Here is a 17,025-nt window from a genome sequence, read left to right as displayed (position 1 = left end):
AGAGGTCCAGCAGAACTAACAGGGACACACTCCCCCTGTCTAGCTCCCTGCGCAGATCATCCACTAAGGCGACCAAGGCTGTCTCGGTACCATGCCCCGGCCTGAAACCAGACTGTGCCGGATCTAGATAATCAGTGTCTACCAAGAATACCTGGAGTTGTGAGGCCACCACACGTTCCAGGACTTTGCCCAAAAAGGGAACATTGGAAACAGGCCGATAGTTGACGAATTGAGTGGGATCCAGTGATGGTTTTTTCAACAGCGGTTTTATCACAGCTTGTTTTAAGCTGGCTGGAATTTTGCCTTCCTGAAGGGAGGCATTAACCACCACCTTCACCCACTCGGCCAATCCCCCGCTGGCCTCCTTTAGAAGCCAGGATGGGCAGGGGTCTAGGATGCATGTGGTTGCCCTCATTCCTCCAAGTATCTTGTCCACATCCTCAGTTTTAACCAATTGAAATGAATCCAACAAAATCGGATAAGCAGATGCTCGTGTTACATCCTCTGAGACTGCCGTTAACATGGAGTCCAGGTCAGAATGGATCAAAGCGACTTTGTCCGCAAAGAACCGAGCAAATGCTTCACAGCGGGCCGTCGAGTTGTCAGGTTTCCCATCCGGCGTGGTGGGATTTAATAGACCTCTGACAACTTGAAACAGCTCAGCCGGACAGTTCTTTGCGGACGCAATATTGGCCGCAAAGAAAGATTTCTTTGCCACCTTTATTGCCACGGCATATGCCCTAAGAAGGGCGACATACCGTGTTCGATTTAACTCGCTCGGGTCCGAACGCCACACGCGCTCTAGTCTCCTCTTCCTTCGCTTCATCGCTGCCAGCTCCTCGGTGAACCAAGGGGCTGGTTTAGCTCGGCTACTTGAGAGGGGACGTTCCGGAGCAATCGTGTCTATTGCCCTAGTCATCTCCCCATTCCAGAGAGACACCAGGGCATCAACAGGATCACCAACCGAGGAAGCGGGAAAATCCCCAAGAGCCGTCAGGAATCCATTCGGATCCATAAGCCTCCTGGGGCGGACCAACTTAATGGGTCCCCCACCTCTGCAGAGGTTAGGAGGTGCAGTAAGTCTAAAGCTGACCAGATAGTGGTCGGTCCATGGCAACGGAGAGATGGATAACTCCTCAACACTGCCACTTTGCTCCCATCCCTGACAGAAAACCAAGTCCAATGTGTGTCCAGCACTGTGAGTGGGGCCAGATACCTGTTGGGACAGCCCCATGGTTGCCATGGAAGACATGAAGTCCTGAGCCGCTCCTACTAGGGTAGTCTCGGCATGTACATTGAAGTCCCCCAGCACAAGAAGCCGTTGGGACTCCAATGCCAGGCTCGAGACCACCCTTGCTAGCTCAGGTAGGGAGACCGTAGTGCAGCGAGGTGGGCGGTACACTAACAGAATCCCTATTCTGTCCCGGTCACCCACCCTCAGGTAGACACATTCAAAATTAGTTGACTGCGGGATGGGGCCTCTGGTCAGGGGGATAGAATTTTTATAGACTACCGCAACTCCGCCTTCCCGCCCTCCAGGTCTCGATTGGTACTGTACGGAGAAGCCTGGTGGACAAAGCTGGGTCAAATTTACTCCTCCAGCTTCGTCCAGCCAGGTCTCCGTAATGCACGCCAGATCTGCCTGCTCCTCCAGAATTATATCTTGGATGAAAGATGTTTTTCCGTTGACAGATCTGGCGTTCAACAGCACCACCGTCAACCCAGAGGGACCGCCATCCTTGGTACACCCACTTGCCACGTCAGGAGACCGATTACAAGTTCTTAAATTTCTTTTTCTATCCCTAGGCCGAATTTGAGTTATTTTAAATTTTCCAATATTTCTAGGCCGAATTGGCGGTCTCCCTTTCCCGCATCTCCCCCTCCCCGTTACGGTTTCTATGGGGACCCCTCGGCCAATGGAATACCTCTCTTCGTCCATATTGCACTTCAAATTTGTGGCTTCATCCCATAGTTCTTTCCAAATTATTTGTTCTAATGACTCCTCTTTGTGCCATACAACCTCCTTCCAGCCCTTTCCTAACCTTGCAATGCTATTTTTCTATTTGTCAATGGGGCCTAGACAGGGCCTCTCAAGACATTTCTCCCAAAGTCGAGAAGAAGCATCTTGTGATGCTTCCTCCTCCATGATGGTGAAGAAAGTGTTTTTTCTGGTAGCTCTGATGGAGCTACCCACACTTTCCTTTCATTTTCCCCATATAATGGGGGAAAGGGCGACGGGGCAACCTGCATTGCCACCCTTTCACCCATATGAAGAGGCCAGGGCACCAATGCACCTTGTCCTGTCCCCACCATATGATGAGAGAAAGAGGGAGGGCAAGTGGGGTGTAACAAGGTGTCCCACATGCCTTCCTTTTCGTTGGCAACTGCCAGTAAAACAGCATAGCCCCTGGGGCCATGTGAAGAGGTCCTTAAAGCACCAGAAATTTAAGGAGGGCCACTTACAACTTTGGGATTCTATGACCAAATATACCTTGTACTCTGTCAGTCCCTTCTTTCCAGGGAAGCCAGATTGACCCCTCCATTCTGTCCTTCCGGCAGCACGCTTTTAAAGAAGGAGGTTTTTAAGATCAAGTCAATGGGTGATGTGGTTTTAGTTTTGAATCTATTTTTAAGGATTTAAACTGTTCATTTTAATACCATTGATACTTAATTCTGTTTTAATCTTCGTATATTTTTTGGTTTCAAATTGTATTGCATTAGTCACTTTGAGTCTCTTTTGTAGAGAAAGTGGGGTATAAAGATAAACATAATAATAATAATAATAATAATAATAATAAATCAGTTGCTTTTAGCCTCATATCAAGAGAAAGGAGAGACATAAAATAAGTAATTTTTTAAAAAAATCACGGAGTGTCTGTGCCATGTAAAATTACATTTTGTAAATACATGCCTCTTTCACATATTACAGAGTCGGGTGTCATCTCTCCTGTGCACTCTTCATGCATTTAATTTTTAAAAGTGTCCAGGAATGCAAGTCCTGTCTAAAATGTTATTATGGCTGTCTGATAGATTCTGCAGCCAGTGGCACTATCAGGAACTCAGATCCTATTTAACGCTGGCGAAGCATAAAGCTCTGTACTTAAGTGCGTGAGGGGCCAAGAGGGTGATGGCTGGCAGATGTTTTCCCAGAGCTGCCCCCTTTCCCAATGAGTCCTTGCTGCTCGGACTTAAAGGAGAAGAAGAGCTGTGGACCAGCAATACCTAACAGCCATTTTGCATTCATTGCCTGTTTACTAAAAAGTATGTCCACTGTAAAGAGCCAGCATGTTGTAGTGGTTTGAGTGTTAGAAAAGGACTCTGAAGACCAGGGTTCAAATCCTCACTCAGCCATAGAAACCCATTGGGCAAGGATGGCAAGGGCAAACTTGCTCTGAGCACATCTTGCCAAGAAAATCCCATGATTCCTTTGCTTCGGGTTTGCTATAAATCAGAAATTACTCAAAAGCACAGAAAACACCCAAGTCCCTTTGCATTCAGTGTCATTTATTTAATGGATAGGACTGCAGCCATAATGACCCTAAGAATTTCAGAAGCTTCAAGCTGGTGAAGCATAAAGCTCTGTTAGGATATGTAAGTGTGTGGGGGGCCAAGAGGGGGATGGCTGGCAGATGTTTTCCCAGAGCTGTGATGGATTTAAATCACATGCTTTTTGGAAATATTTCCTTGTTCTCCTTATTTCAAAACCCAGATCATATAAGTGAGTGGTTCTCAACCTGTGGGTCCCCAGATGTTTTGGCTTTCAACTCCCAGTAATCCTAACAGCTGGTAAACTGCCTGGGATTTCTGGGAGTTGTAGGACATAACACCTGGGGACCCACAGGTTGAGAACCACTGTGCTATAAATGGATTTCAGTTTTGATGTCCCAAGCTTCCAGTAGTTTCTGGAAAACGTTCCTTCTTTTTCATTCTTTCTTAGGGCCCTTCAACACAGCCATGTAAACCAGAATATCAAAGCAGGAAATCCCACAATATCTGCTTTGAACCGGATTATCTGAGTCCACACTGCCATATATTCTAGTTCAAAGCAGAACATGTGGGATTTTATTCAGCCGCGTGGAAGGGGCTTTAGACTCCAAGTACTTCTTGGCTCCCAGTTAAACATTTGTTTTTAGCTGACATTAGATATTTAGATAATAATTTTCTGCTACTCTGATTATCAAAGGATCTAGAATACAGTGCCAAATTTTTCCTAATGCCTTTGTTTGTATTGAAAATATTTTATTACCCAGATTTTGAAACAGCTGTGAGAATATAAAAGGCTATTTTGTAATCACAAAGAAAAAAAATCCTGACATAACATTCTTTAAAAAAAAAATGTGGGGTGATCACAGCCTTTCTTCTCATACTTAATGACTTACTGTTTTTGGACAAATCTTCATGACAAACAGTTCTAGCTATACATTTTTGTATCACAGTTGAGGTACAGGAGCCCTTCCCCTGATTGAGATGTGATTCATGCTGAGTGGGAACTCTGAGTATTCTCTATCACTAGAGTGCTAGGACTGGGGATTCAACAACACACAAAGGGTTTCATGATTCCCAACCTATGCACTCACAAACAAATGTCTTCTTTTAACACAAAAGTGCCAATACTGTCTTGACCTCCCACATAGGTTCAGACGGTCTATTTACCTATAAAGAGACGTTTTATGGGTGGCAGCTCTGTTGAAAACATGGAAAGCTATGATATATTTTTAAGGGATTCCACAGTGTTCCATTGGAATAATAGAGTAACAGAATCCTAGAGCTGGAAGAGACCTCATGGGCCATCCAGTCCAACCCCCTGCCAAGTAGCCAGAAAATCACATTCAAAGCACCCCTGACAGATGGCCATCTAGCCTATGTTTAAAAGCCTCCAAAGAATGAACCTCCACCACACCCCGGGGCAGAGAGTTCCACTGCTGAACAGCTCTCACAGTCAGGAAGTTCTTCCTAATGTTCAGGTGGAATCTCCTTTTCTGTAGTGTGAAGCCATTGTTCTGCGTCCTAGTCTCCAGGGCAGCAGAAAACTAGCTTGCTCCCTCCTCCCTACGATTTCAGATATATTTATGCATGGCCATCATGTCTCCTCTCAGCCTTCTCTTCTGCAGGCTAAACATTCCCATCTCTTTACATTCCTTGCAATAAGCTTTTCCTGACTGCAAATTAGATCTAATGTTTGAAATTGGCTTTTAATCATGACCAATAGTCAAAACCATGGGCTGAGAATGTCTCTCTGGATGATCAAGACAGTACAAACACTTTTGTGTCCATAAGGAAACGTGAGTTGGTGAGTACATGAAATGCAAACTATTCCAAAGCTCCACCTTGGTGTGTTCTATAAATTGAAGCTAACACCTCATGTAGCATGTTTCTTCAGAAATGCAAACAAACTTTTATTAAGGGTTTTCCTTTTCACACTTTACTATCTAATTAGCCATCATGAAAATTTTAAAAGGATGGCGAGAATGTAAATTGTGTTTTTGTTTCTCGCAGTTAGGAAAAAAGTGAAGTCAGTGAAGTGAGGAAATGAAAGGAAAGATATACGGAAAACAATCCATTTAAAAATTACTCCCATTAATGTGAAGGGATTATATGAGCTTTAAATTATCTTGCTGCCAGGAGGAAAAAAATGACCCTTCTGCACTTTAAGGTAAAGGTAAAGATTTCCCCTGACATTAAGTCTAATCAAGTCCGACTCTGGGGGGTGGTGCTCATCTACATTTCTAAGCTGAAGAGCCGGTGTTGTCTGTAGACACCTCCAACATCATGTGGCCAGCATGGAGTGCCGTTACCTTCCCAGAGAAGCAGTACCTATTGATCTCACATTTGCATGTTTTTGAACTGCTAGGTTGGCTCATCCCGCTCCCTGGACTCGAACCACCAATTTTTCAGTCAGCAAGTTCAACAGCTCATCCATTTAACCCGCTGTGCCAGAGGAGACCCACTTTTAAAAGCTGCAAATTTTCTTGTGCGGTGAGCTATCTTTTTTCATTTTGGGGGGGAGAGAAAACCTAGGACTGTGGTTCTCAGCCTATGAGTCCCCAGGTGTTTTGGCCTACAACTCCTAGAAATCCCAGCCAGTTTATCAGCTGTTAGGATTTCTGGGAGTTGAAGGCCAAAACATCTGGGAACCCACAGGTTGAGAACTATTGACCTAGACAGACCATGGATGCTTCCAGGCACTTGCAAATAATCAATGGACCCATTATGACTTTCCTCCTTCATCATTTTTTTCAGAAAATGCGTGTGGGGGCAGGGATATGAGAGAGTTATGAACCGAAGCCAATGTTCTATTGACTTTCTGTAAAAACAAGAGTATAAAACAGGGTGATGACACAGTAAAAGCTTAATCTGAGAGCATCCTGTTTTTTATAGAGAAAAGCTTGTCTCAGGCTAGAGAAAACACATATCACAGACTGTTCAAATGGCATTCTTTTATTGTACTTTGGTCCATACTAGGCATAACACAAAAGTTACTTCAACCATAGAAAATCTTTTTGCTTGTGACATTATCGTGCTAAAGACAAGTTTCTTGTCTTCGGATGGTCTTTTGGAACACTTCAGAAAAGAGGAAGGGAAGGAAAACAGCAACAACAAAAATAAATGTTGCAGTACTTTTAAGACTGCAACATTTTCACACGAGTTTCCATGGATATAAACTTATGTCTTCCAATGCAGTAGAGTGTACAAGGTGTAAATCACTTAAACTTAAAGATTTTGCTAGATTCATCCCTTCTTTCCTTTTTATGCTGAAACAGGCCAACACAACAATGTATTCGGAAGTTGCAAAAGATCTGAGAAAATTGCCTTGATTTTTTTGGCTCTTCTGTGATCTTGGTAATACTACGGTAATGAAATTCACTGCAAAATTTATGTCAAAATTACTGTGTATCAAAGCATTCTCAATTCACCCAAATCCTGAAAAAACCTGGAGTAATGCCGAATTTCATTGAAATATGGAACATATTGGGTTGTTGTAGGTTTTTTGGGCTGAATGGCCATGTTCCAGAAGCATTCTTTCCTGACGTTTCACTTGCATCTATGGCAGGCATCCTCCCATAGATGACCTCACAACCTCTGAGGATGCCTGCCATAGATGTAGGTGAAACATCAGGAGAGAATACTTCTAGAACATGGCCATATAGACCAAAAAACCTACAACACCCCAGTGATTCCGGCCATGAATGCCTTCGACAACACATGGAACATATTCATTGCAGTTTTGATAGGTATAGGGGTTTTTTTCTTATGGCTACCTTTATTTTCTTACTATTGTTGACCATTCATATTAATAGTATTCCCTTACAAGACTTCTGGAAGTATGTGTTACATTCAATGAGATGATCTGAAAAACAAACCATGATTTTATTTGCTTTTATATGCTCTCTAAGAAGTTGAGATTCATTATACTGTAATCTTCTACATCCTCATACAATTTTTAAGGGATAGTTTTGTGTTCTTCATGATGCCAGGGGAAAGAGCAACTTGAGACTGAACCCCATCACTTCTGAATACTAACCAACAGCCATTTCAGTTTGCAAGGAGAGCCTTTTTACCAATTCCTGCTTGTTTGGAATACAGCTTCCAGAATCCCCAGGTCTTCACACACTGTAGTCCAGCTCAGGCATTGGCAAACTTTGCCCTTCCAGGTGTTCTGGACTTCAATTCTCACAGTAGGCTGTTAGGAATTGTGGGAGTTGAAATCCGAAACACTTGGAGGGCCAAAGTTTGCCTAAGCCTGGTCTAGCTGATTTTCCCACAATGTTTTCTCTGTGGCCAAATATAGATGATGGACAACTAGGAAAGTGATATTGCAGGACCTGGTAAGTCATGACCATCTCAACTTCACTTTACTTGATGGCTAATTTTGTCCATTTTTTTTTTTTTTTTGCAAAAGTGGTGGTGTGTACAAGTGTGTAGGAATCAGTTTTATGCATATAATAGAAAAACAGTTTTCCTCTCATCTAGTACAAGTTTAGGTGGAGGAGTTATCCTTATTCCCTCAGCTATAATCAATAACAGGCAGGGCAAATGCTAATGCAAGCACCAAAGTGTTCTGTCTCTTTTTCCAACAGGGAAAAACCTGGTGAGAGAAGGGCATGGTGGCTTATTTAATCAATTGACTGGTCTAGTGATCCACTCCTCAGCCCAAGTGCACACTCATTTTTCCAACATGCAACCAAAAGTTTTTGCCTGACTTAGTTCCACACAGCCATTCCGATATTCCTTTTCTCTAGACTGAGCTCATTTTGTATCCATGGACAAAAAAGACGATAGCTGAAGTGAACTGCATAGTTCACAGCATGGACAGAGTTAATCGAATTATCACTTTCAGCATTTTCTGCATGTGATTCCCATCTCATCTAAGTGTGAACAACCCATACCAAACCAAACATATTGGACATACCTGAAATTTTAAATAGTAGGTCATGTATCTGATAGATGATACTTCATGACAATTCATGGTGTCACAAATGTGTTAAGCTTTCAAGAGCTGCATCTCTTGAAAGCTTTCCTCTCTCAACCAAGGAGCCCCCCCCCCACTTATCTCTATGCATATTCTATCTCAGACTGGGGACACGGTGTACAAGTCTTGAGAGGGAGGCACCAGAGAGAGAGAGAGAGAGAGAGAGAGAGAGAACGAGAACTCATATATGCACTGATTGGTTATCCTTGCCACAATCCCTGCATTTAACAAAACCTTTTTGGAGACTATCAGAAACCTTCTGAGAAGCAATCTCTGACTTAGTGGTACTGTAGAAAACAAGCTCAAAAATCCACAAGAGCCTGGAAAGCAGTTCATGGAATAAATAATGCATTATGTGCTGCAATTTACTTGGCTTAGCTCTATCAGCTACCAACACGATTTCACTGATAAGAAGTCAGGATTTGCTATGCCAGTTATGTCCTGAAGTACAACTCTCGACCCTGGCTGCATTCAGAGAGCACACCATCAAATACTCTGTTATGTAGAATTATGTTCTCAGTTACTTCCCTGTGGTCACAGAAGGACTCATGTATGCTCTATCCAGCTTTATGAGATCAAATTCTGCTTGAATTCAGTGAATTTCTTTTAGTCCGCTCTACAAGCCAGCTGGCATAGAGTCAGAATGATTCTCTTGTATTCCTTCCTAAAGTTGTGATTCAGTGCTCCATAAATCACAGCATTCAAGCAGCTGTTAAAGTATGCCATGAAGTAGCTGGCTGTGAAGAGCCACGCTGGTATGGAGGAATCCAATGCTGGCTTCAGTGCCACCAGAAAGCCAATGAAGTTGAGTGGAGCCCAGCAGACAGCAAAGAGGACAAAGACCATAAACATGGTCAGGAAGTTCCGAAAATCATGAGGTTTGATTCTGGGACGGACATCTGGCTTGACTCGTCGCCGCACCTGGAGCACCAGGATCCAGATCCTGAGATAACAGTAGCTGACGATAGTGATGGGCAAGAAGAAATGGACAACCACCACCATAATGGTGTAGAGTGAGCTGACGGACTGGGCAAAAGTGCAAGAATACACCCGAGGATCATATTTAAGGGAGTCCACAAAGAGGTTTGGCATGATGGCCAGCAAGGTAAGAGCCCAAACAAGGCCCACATAACAAAGTGTGTTGTTGATGGAGAAGAGCCTGTCATACTTCAGACTGTGGCAGATGTAGCAGTAGCGGTTGATGGCAATGCCAGTGATGTTGAAGATGGAGCCTATGACGCTCATGCCCATCAAGAAGCCACTCACCTGACAATGAAGGTAGCCCATAACCCAATCATTATGGAAAATGGCAATCAGGGCTAGCGGGTAGGGGTACAGTGCCACCAGCAAGTCTGCAACGGCCAGGCTGACCACAAAGGCATTGCCTAGAATGCAAATGTAAAAGTTAGATACAAAGTTAACAGTTCTTGATACATAAGCAGTTAACTTATTCTCCATCTACTAAAACAAAATACTCAATTTGTGACACCAGACTACAAAATGGCACTTGTCTATGTTGCAAATAAGTTGGTATTTTGAGTTCAGTGCAGGGGCTCGTTTCCGTTATGGCTCTCCCCAGTTCAAAACCTGTGATTATTCTAGAGGTGATGAAACTGAAAGGCCTATTGTGCAAAACATCTCTGGAGCAGCCTACCCCAAACTCCAGTTATCTAGCAGCCATTTCCCTAAATTGTAGAACAGAGAGAGAGGGAAAGTGCAGACAGCATCAATCCTCCTACAATGCCAGCTCTATAAGGTCTTAGCTTTCCACAACAGCCATTCCACTGAGTTGAGGAATATTATAAATACTAAGAATTGTGTTTGAGTTTTCTTGTATTCATTTTGTTTTGTTTTTGTTTTTCAGATTATAACTCTGAGGTCAGGGTCTATCCTTTAAATGTAGACATATAAGCCAGTCTGAGATCTTACCCAGCAGTAGAATATGAAAGCACCTGCACAAACTTTACAATCCACAATCTAGTATAAAAGAAAGTGGGGACTGGTTAGAGAGTTGTAATGGTGGCTTACAATGACCCCAAACTTCCTCTTTCAGCAAACTGTGGTTTCTGCAGCCGTGGAGTATTTTCAACTTTTTTTGGAAACTATTTTTATTCTATATTTAAAACTGGGTTGAAGACATAAAAAAAATAGCAACTTTGGAAGGGAAAGGAGATAAAAAGCAACACAGAATTTTAACTTTCTTATTCTAACAATCCTATCATCTCTTAGTACTGGCTGTGATGTCTAGGGCTAATGGTAGTTGTAGCCCGACATTGGCTAGACTAATCTGTGGTTAATGAATTATTCCAAATAGGATGAGAAATAAATTAGCTCAGCTTTTCTCAACAAAGATGTTTGGAAGTGCCAACCCTATTAAGGCCCACCAGCATGGCCCAAACATTATTATACATATGTGTTTATAAATCGACCACATGTATTAGTCAAGTGCAGGATGTAGGGCCTAAAGTATGGATTTTGATATGACCTGTGGATAAGTCGAGAATCATTCCATGGAGAAGGGAAGGCACTAGACTCACTTAAATTACCTTGAAACACAAAGGGTGTATCTACACTACAGAATTATAGTAATTTGAATGGCTATGGCTCAATGCTATGGAATTCTGGGGTTTGTAGTTTTACAAATATTTGCGCTTCTTCTGCCAGAATGCTCTGGTGCCCAACAAACTACACACCCCTGGGTTCCATATGATGGAGCTATTAAAATGGCACCAAACTCCTATATTTCTGCAGTGTGGACAATCTCAAAGGTCCCTGATTTTAAGCTGCAAGTTTAAATGGAAGGAAACGAGATAATGCCATATGTCCTCTCAAGAGCAATAATAATCTCACTTCCACCATCATTTGTGTACCTTTGTTTAAAAATCAATCAAAATGGGGATAGAAATTTTCCAAGTAAAATATAACTTTGAATGGACAGGATGGCTTGACTGATCTAGATCCACTTGATAATCCCAGAGTTTATAATTCAGTGAGGCATTCATACATATTATGTGTCTTTTGATATTTTGCATTAGAAACATGGCAAGCTCTCAAATTGTCTGCTGTGTCTACCCACTGGCAATGGTACGTATCCCCAGACGGAAGTTCAGCTGCTTTTAGTAGAAGAGGCTCTTCGGAAATTTCAAAGGATTGAAAGGCTGTTTGTTTTCAATACCCTTCCTGGTTATGCACTTTAAAAGAAAATAAGAGAAGCAGAGAATGCCAAAGGAGGCGGCAGAACCAGCTATGTCCTCAGGCTGAAAACAAAATCTTCAATTGAGTTTTCTACTTGAAGATAAGGTAATAAATTCAAAGACTTTTGAGAGTTTAGGATGAAGTGTGCTTGAGATCTTATTGCTCAATGTTACAATTGGGTAAGCACAAAGAGGACTGCCACTCACAATCAGATATGTAAAGCAATGGCTAATCCATCTTGACGTCTAGTCTCTTGGAGTTTTGGGATTAATCATACATGGATCAGATGTCTAAAGGAACTACAGATAAATTAATGAGTCATCAATTCCTTACAGCTTCTTATATCATTTCCACTGAGCTTTATGCATCATAGTCTGTGTGAATCTTTACCATTGCTCTTTGTATAAATGGCCAACAGTTGCTTCTGGGAAGAGAAGCCAAAAGCATAAGGATTGCTCCCCATTAGCTGTTGTCCAGATGTCTCCTGCCTCTCTGAATCTGATATAGCCACTAGGAGTGCATCTATACCAAGCATGAGCCAACTTGGGCCCTCACGTGTTTTGGATTTCAACTCCCACAATTCCTAACAGACTACTGACTGTTATGAATTGTGGGAATTGAAGTCCAAAACACATGGAGGGCCAAAGTTTGCCCATGCCTGATCTATACTGTGGCATTAATGCAGTCTGACACCATTTTAACTGCCATGGCTCATTGCATGGAATGATGGGAGTAGTAGTTTTAGAAGGTCTTTAACATTTTCTGTACCAGCACTTTTATGCAGAAAAGGACAACAATCTTCTAAAACTACAACTATAATTTAATAGCATTGAACCAAGGCAGTCCGGATGAATCCTAGTAGCTATATGATATCTTGGAGAGTAGAGAAAGTGAGCCACTCTTTGTCACAAATTAAAACTATGATAAACTTTTGTGACATCTTACTTTTGTGACATCTCCACTTCATTAAATACATCAAGTGCTGCTTTAAATTGTCAGGTATACACAAACACACACTTTACTGGCAAAAAAACCCCTCAACTCTCATCAGAAAGACATAAAATGTAGGAAAGTACAGATGGTGCTAATTATGCTAAAGCTGGAATGTATATATGGCTGTGCCTAAAAATAGTACAAATGTGCAATAATTGTTCCCAAAATAGCACTGATTGTAATAAAGACAATGTTTTTGAAGACAGCATTCACAGACATTAGATGTGGCAACGCCTGCCAACTCAGGCAGCTGTCAGAAGCGAGTTAGATCAACTCATGGAAGAGGAGGCCATTATTGACTACTAAACAGGATGGCTATATATGAAGTTTAGTGCACATAAGTTGCAGGAGAACCTCATTCAGAAGGGATTAATGCCACTCTGTCCTACTTGTTGACTTTCCAAGATATATCTGGCTGACCACAGTGTGAAGCAGGATAAAAAAGTAAAGGTTACCCCTGACATTAAGTCTAATTGTGTCCGACTCTGGAGAGTGGTGCTCATCTCTATTTCTAAGCCGAAGGGCTGATGTTGTCTGTAGACACCTCCAAGGTCATGTGGCCAGCATGATTGTATGCAGCACTGTTACCTTCCCATAGAAGCAGTACTTATTGATCAACTCACATTTGTATGTTTTTGAACTGCTAGGTTGGCAGAAGCTGGAGCTATCAGCAGGAGTTCATCCCACTCCCTGGATTCAACCTTTTGCTCAACAAGCTCAGCAGCTCAATGGTTTAACCTGTTGCACCACCAGGGGGGCCTTGAAGCAGGATACTGAACTAGAAAAGACTTTGGTTTGATCCAATGAAGTTGCTTAATATTCTTGTGATTGCCTAATAACTTGACAACCTGGGATAATAACTTTATCCATCTGATGGAATAAACTCTAGCCTATCAAAGTTTATACCACAATTAGTTGGTGACGTCTTCAAGGCACTTCTGGATGCTTTACTTGCAACCAAGTAACATGGCCAACCCATCTGGAAACAATTATAGCTTAGCTTACAGTGGGGACACTTCAGCAAATATGAGTTCCCTCCTAAATTTTCACTGTGTTATATTTTCAGGGCATGGTACAGGCTTGAAGACAGATTATAACATGCCTAAGACTCTTGAAGAAATTATGTTTTGCTGTATTGCTAGTTATCTTTCAAATACAATGAGATCCGCATAGAAAAACACAGGGAGAGTCTTTTACTGTGGTTCTGGAGGTTTATGATGGTAAGTCCTGAGTGTTTTCTTGCATGCAGGGAAGACTTTTTTAAATCTCCTGAATACAATTCATTTGGAACCCTTAATGAGACAACCTGGCAGCTCTTTGAGCTCCGAGAGAAGATCTACAAAGCTTTGGACTGAAGTTCTTCAGGCAATGCTTTCGACACTGTGTCCTTTTTGCTGCTGAGAGCAAAGCAACACAAAACAAAACAAAACAAAACAAAACAGATATTACAAAAAAAAAAAAGATCTATAATGAACCTTTCCCATTCAGGGCTATAGTTAATAATATGAAGCTAATTAGCTTTTAACTTTTTTCTCCCAAGTTAATTGGATGTTAACCTGATTTATTATGCTACATAGAACAAATGACATTTGTAGGGCATTGTTTCATGCGTGTGTATTTGCACATGTTAATTTGTATCTATTGGTTTACATACAAATATAGATAGTCAGCCTTCACATTTGCAGTTTTGACTTTTGTGGATCTGATTATTGTCAGATTTGATGAAAATGTTCTCTCTAGGAACCTCTAGGTGCTCCACTGCAACTGCTGCAAGCTGACCACTGACAACCTACACATTCTTGGGGCATCTCTCTAGGAAACTCTATGTAATCTAGCAGAGGTTGATCATAAAGTCATGCAGGAGGACCTAGAGATTCCTAGATAGGTGAAACTGCAAGTCGCTTCTGGTGTGAGAGAATTGGCTGTCTGCAAGGACATTTCCCAGGGGATGCCCAGATATTTTACAATCCTGTGGAATGCTTCTCTCATGAGAAGCTGGGGCTGACAGATGGGAGCTCACCCTGTCTCATGGATTCGAACCAGTGACCTTTCAGGCGGTAGTCCTGCCGGCACAAGGGTTTAACCCATTGCACTACTAAGGGCTCCTCTGAAATAAAAAGTGGGTTTTTTTACTTGCCATTTTTCACATCTATGGAGCCCTGTGACATTGACCCAGGCATGGGCAAACTTCTGGAATTTCTGGTTGTTGGACTTCAACTTCCAGAAATCCCAACCTGCTTACCGGTTGTGAGGAATTGTGGGAGTTGAAGACCAAAACACTTGGAAGGCCAAAGTTTGTCCATCCCTGCTAGCCTCAGTCAATGTAGAGTGTTGATTGTAGTTCAATAGGATTGTGTTTTTGGATCTTCCTTGGGGGTGTGGCTTCAAGGATGCTCATAAGTGCCCAGACTTCAACCTTTGACACTACATCCGTGTTCCTCACATAGTCCTCATGCCTAAGCTTAGTTCAAAGGAGTTTAACCAGTTTATTTACCTAACTGGGAATGCAGCCTGAGCCCTGCCACATGCACAATGGAGGTCCTTCTTATAGCAACACCAGAGGCACTAAATGCTTGGCATTATTTAGTATAATGCTAAGTTTTTAAAACCTTGATTGTGTTTTTAAATACATTACAACTGTAGCCTCAGTTCACTTCTGATACAGTAAATAAATAACCCAAACTGGGAATGAAATGTTGGTAGGAACCAAAAGATTCAGACCATATTTGAGGCAGAGGAGGACTTCTTTCTACCAGAGTACATCAGGAGTGCAGGCATGGGCAAACTTGGGCCCTCCAGGTATTTTGGACTTCAACTCCCATCATTCCTAACAGCCGGTAGGCTGTTAGGAATGGTGGGAGTTGAAGTCCAAAACACCCGGAGGGCCGAAGTTTGCCCATGCCTGAGGAGTGGCTGGTGACAGAGGGGAGGCACTCTTAGTTTCCCCAACCCCATGTTGTCCCTTTGCTAAATCTCAAGGCTAATGACTCCCAACCAGCATTCTTCAGGCTGCTGTGTAGAAGCAGCAGCAGAGTATCCAAAGTGTGAGAAGGAGACCCTGCACAGCCTGCCTTACCTGCTTTCCTCAGCTTCTTGTTCTTGTAGACGGAGAGGATGACCAGGAGGTTGCCCAGGACGTCCACGGCGGTGGTGATGATGAGGACCAGGGCCAGGAAAGTCACCGCCCAAATGGGGTAGAGGTCCTCTCCTTGCTCCCCACCAGCGGTGGTGTTCTTCTGCAAGGAGCCGGCCTCCTCCATGCCTGGAGCTCCCAGGAGAAGCCAAACGAAGGGTCGAGAGAGGCCAAGGGAAGCCCGGAGGCAAAAAGGTTAGGGACGCGCACAAGAATCCCTTTTTTCCGTGTCAGGAGGGACTTGAGAAACTCCAAGTCGCTTCTGGTGGGAGAGAATTGGCTGTCTGCAAGGACGTTGCCCAGGGGACACCCGGATGTTTTGGATGTTTTACCATCCTCGTGGGAGGCTTCTCTCATGTCCAAGCATTGGGAGCTGGAGCTGACAGAGGGAGCTCACCCGCGCTCTCTCCTGTCGGTCTTCAGTCCTGCTGGCACATGGGTTTAACCCACTGCGCCACGGGGGGCTTCTCCGAAAGAACTTCCCAGAAGGGGGGAAACGAGAGTCCCCTAAAGATGAACTTCCCAGCCACTCGGGTGGAGAACTCCTCGGGGTTTCCTGGCGGGGAAGTTGATGGAAGAGTCTGGGCTCCTTTCCTTGGAAGATCTGCTTCCCCTTGGGCCCCCTCTCAGCCCCCCAAACACCCGGGATGGGCTCTCCAGAAGGCACACAACAACACTTCCCAGAGAGCCGGAGGAACAGGAGGAGGAGGAGGAGGAGGGCTTCTCGATTCCATGTCCGTCCTAGGAACCCGGGGAAAGGCAGCGCGAGGAAGTTCTCCCCCGTTTCCAAGTTTGGGGCGCAGGCTTCTCCTGGCGCGCTCATCCCAGGGGCTTCCCTTCAGGGGGCGCCCCCATCCCACGCGCTCTTCCTCCTCGCTCGCCTCGCTCCTGCTTCTCTGGGATGTTGTGGAGATCTTGGAGGGATTGGGGAAGGGATGAGAGAAGGGGAGGCACAGTGTGCGGGGAGCCCCCTCTTCCTCGCAAGCTCCCCGCAAGCGCCTGTCCCTCCTCTCCCCTCCCCGCAAGCGCCTCCTTCTCCCGAGGGAGAAGGCGCAGGAGCCCCGGCATCCGCGCTCTTCCCTTCCTCCTCCTCCTCCTCCTCCTCGTCGACATTCGCTGCCCTTAGCAGCAGCCCCTTTTTATATCGTTTGTATAGCGGATGCGGCGGACACTTGTCGCTGCTCTTCGCCCGCTCCAGCCGGCTTTTAACTCTTTCCGAACCGGAGGCAGGAGG

General features: G+C 43.8%; 1 protein-coding gene across 1 annotated transcript; it reads right to left on the bottom strand.

Annotated features, from left to right (window-relative positions):
* Positions 1-6,422: 6,422 nt before the first annotated feature.
* LOC132768974 (melatonin receptor type 1A-like) lies at positions 6,423-17,025 on the bottom strand. The gene is made up of 2 exons (XM_060765485.2): positions 15,735-17,025; positions 6,423-9,855 (listed from the first exon to the last, which is right to left on the bottom strand). Exons 1-2 carry the CDS (start codon positions 15,916-15,918, stop codon positions 9,077-9,079), a joined length of 963 nt encoding a protein of 320 aa, XP_060621468.2. The 5' UTR covers positions 15,919-17,025; the 3' UTR covers positions 6,423-9,076.

Source organism: Anolis sagrei, chromosome 2 (assembly GCF_037176765.1).
Source record: "Anolis sagrei isolate rAnoSag1 chromosome 2, rAnoSag1.mat, whole genome shotgun sequence".
Lineage (NCBI taxonomy): Eukaryota > Metazoa > Chordata > Lepidosauria > Squamata > Dactyloidae > Anolis > Anolis sagrei.
Note: the sequence above shows the minus strand (reverse complement) of the source record. Positions and strands in the feature narration are given on the sequence as shown.

Coding starts and splice junctions, on each gene's coding strand:
- LOC132768974 (XM_060765485.2), bottom strand. CDS start 15,918: ATGGAGGAGGCCGGCTCCTTGCAGAAGAACACCACCGCTGGTGGGGAG. Junction 9,856..15,734: donor CAAGAAGCTGAGGAAAGCAG/GTAAGGCAGGCT, acceptor TTTGCATTCTAG/GCAATGCCTTTGTGGTCAGC.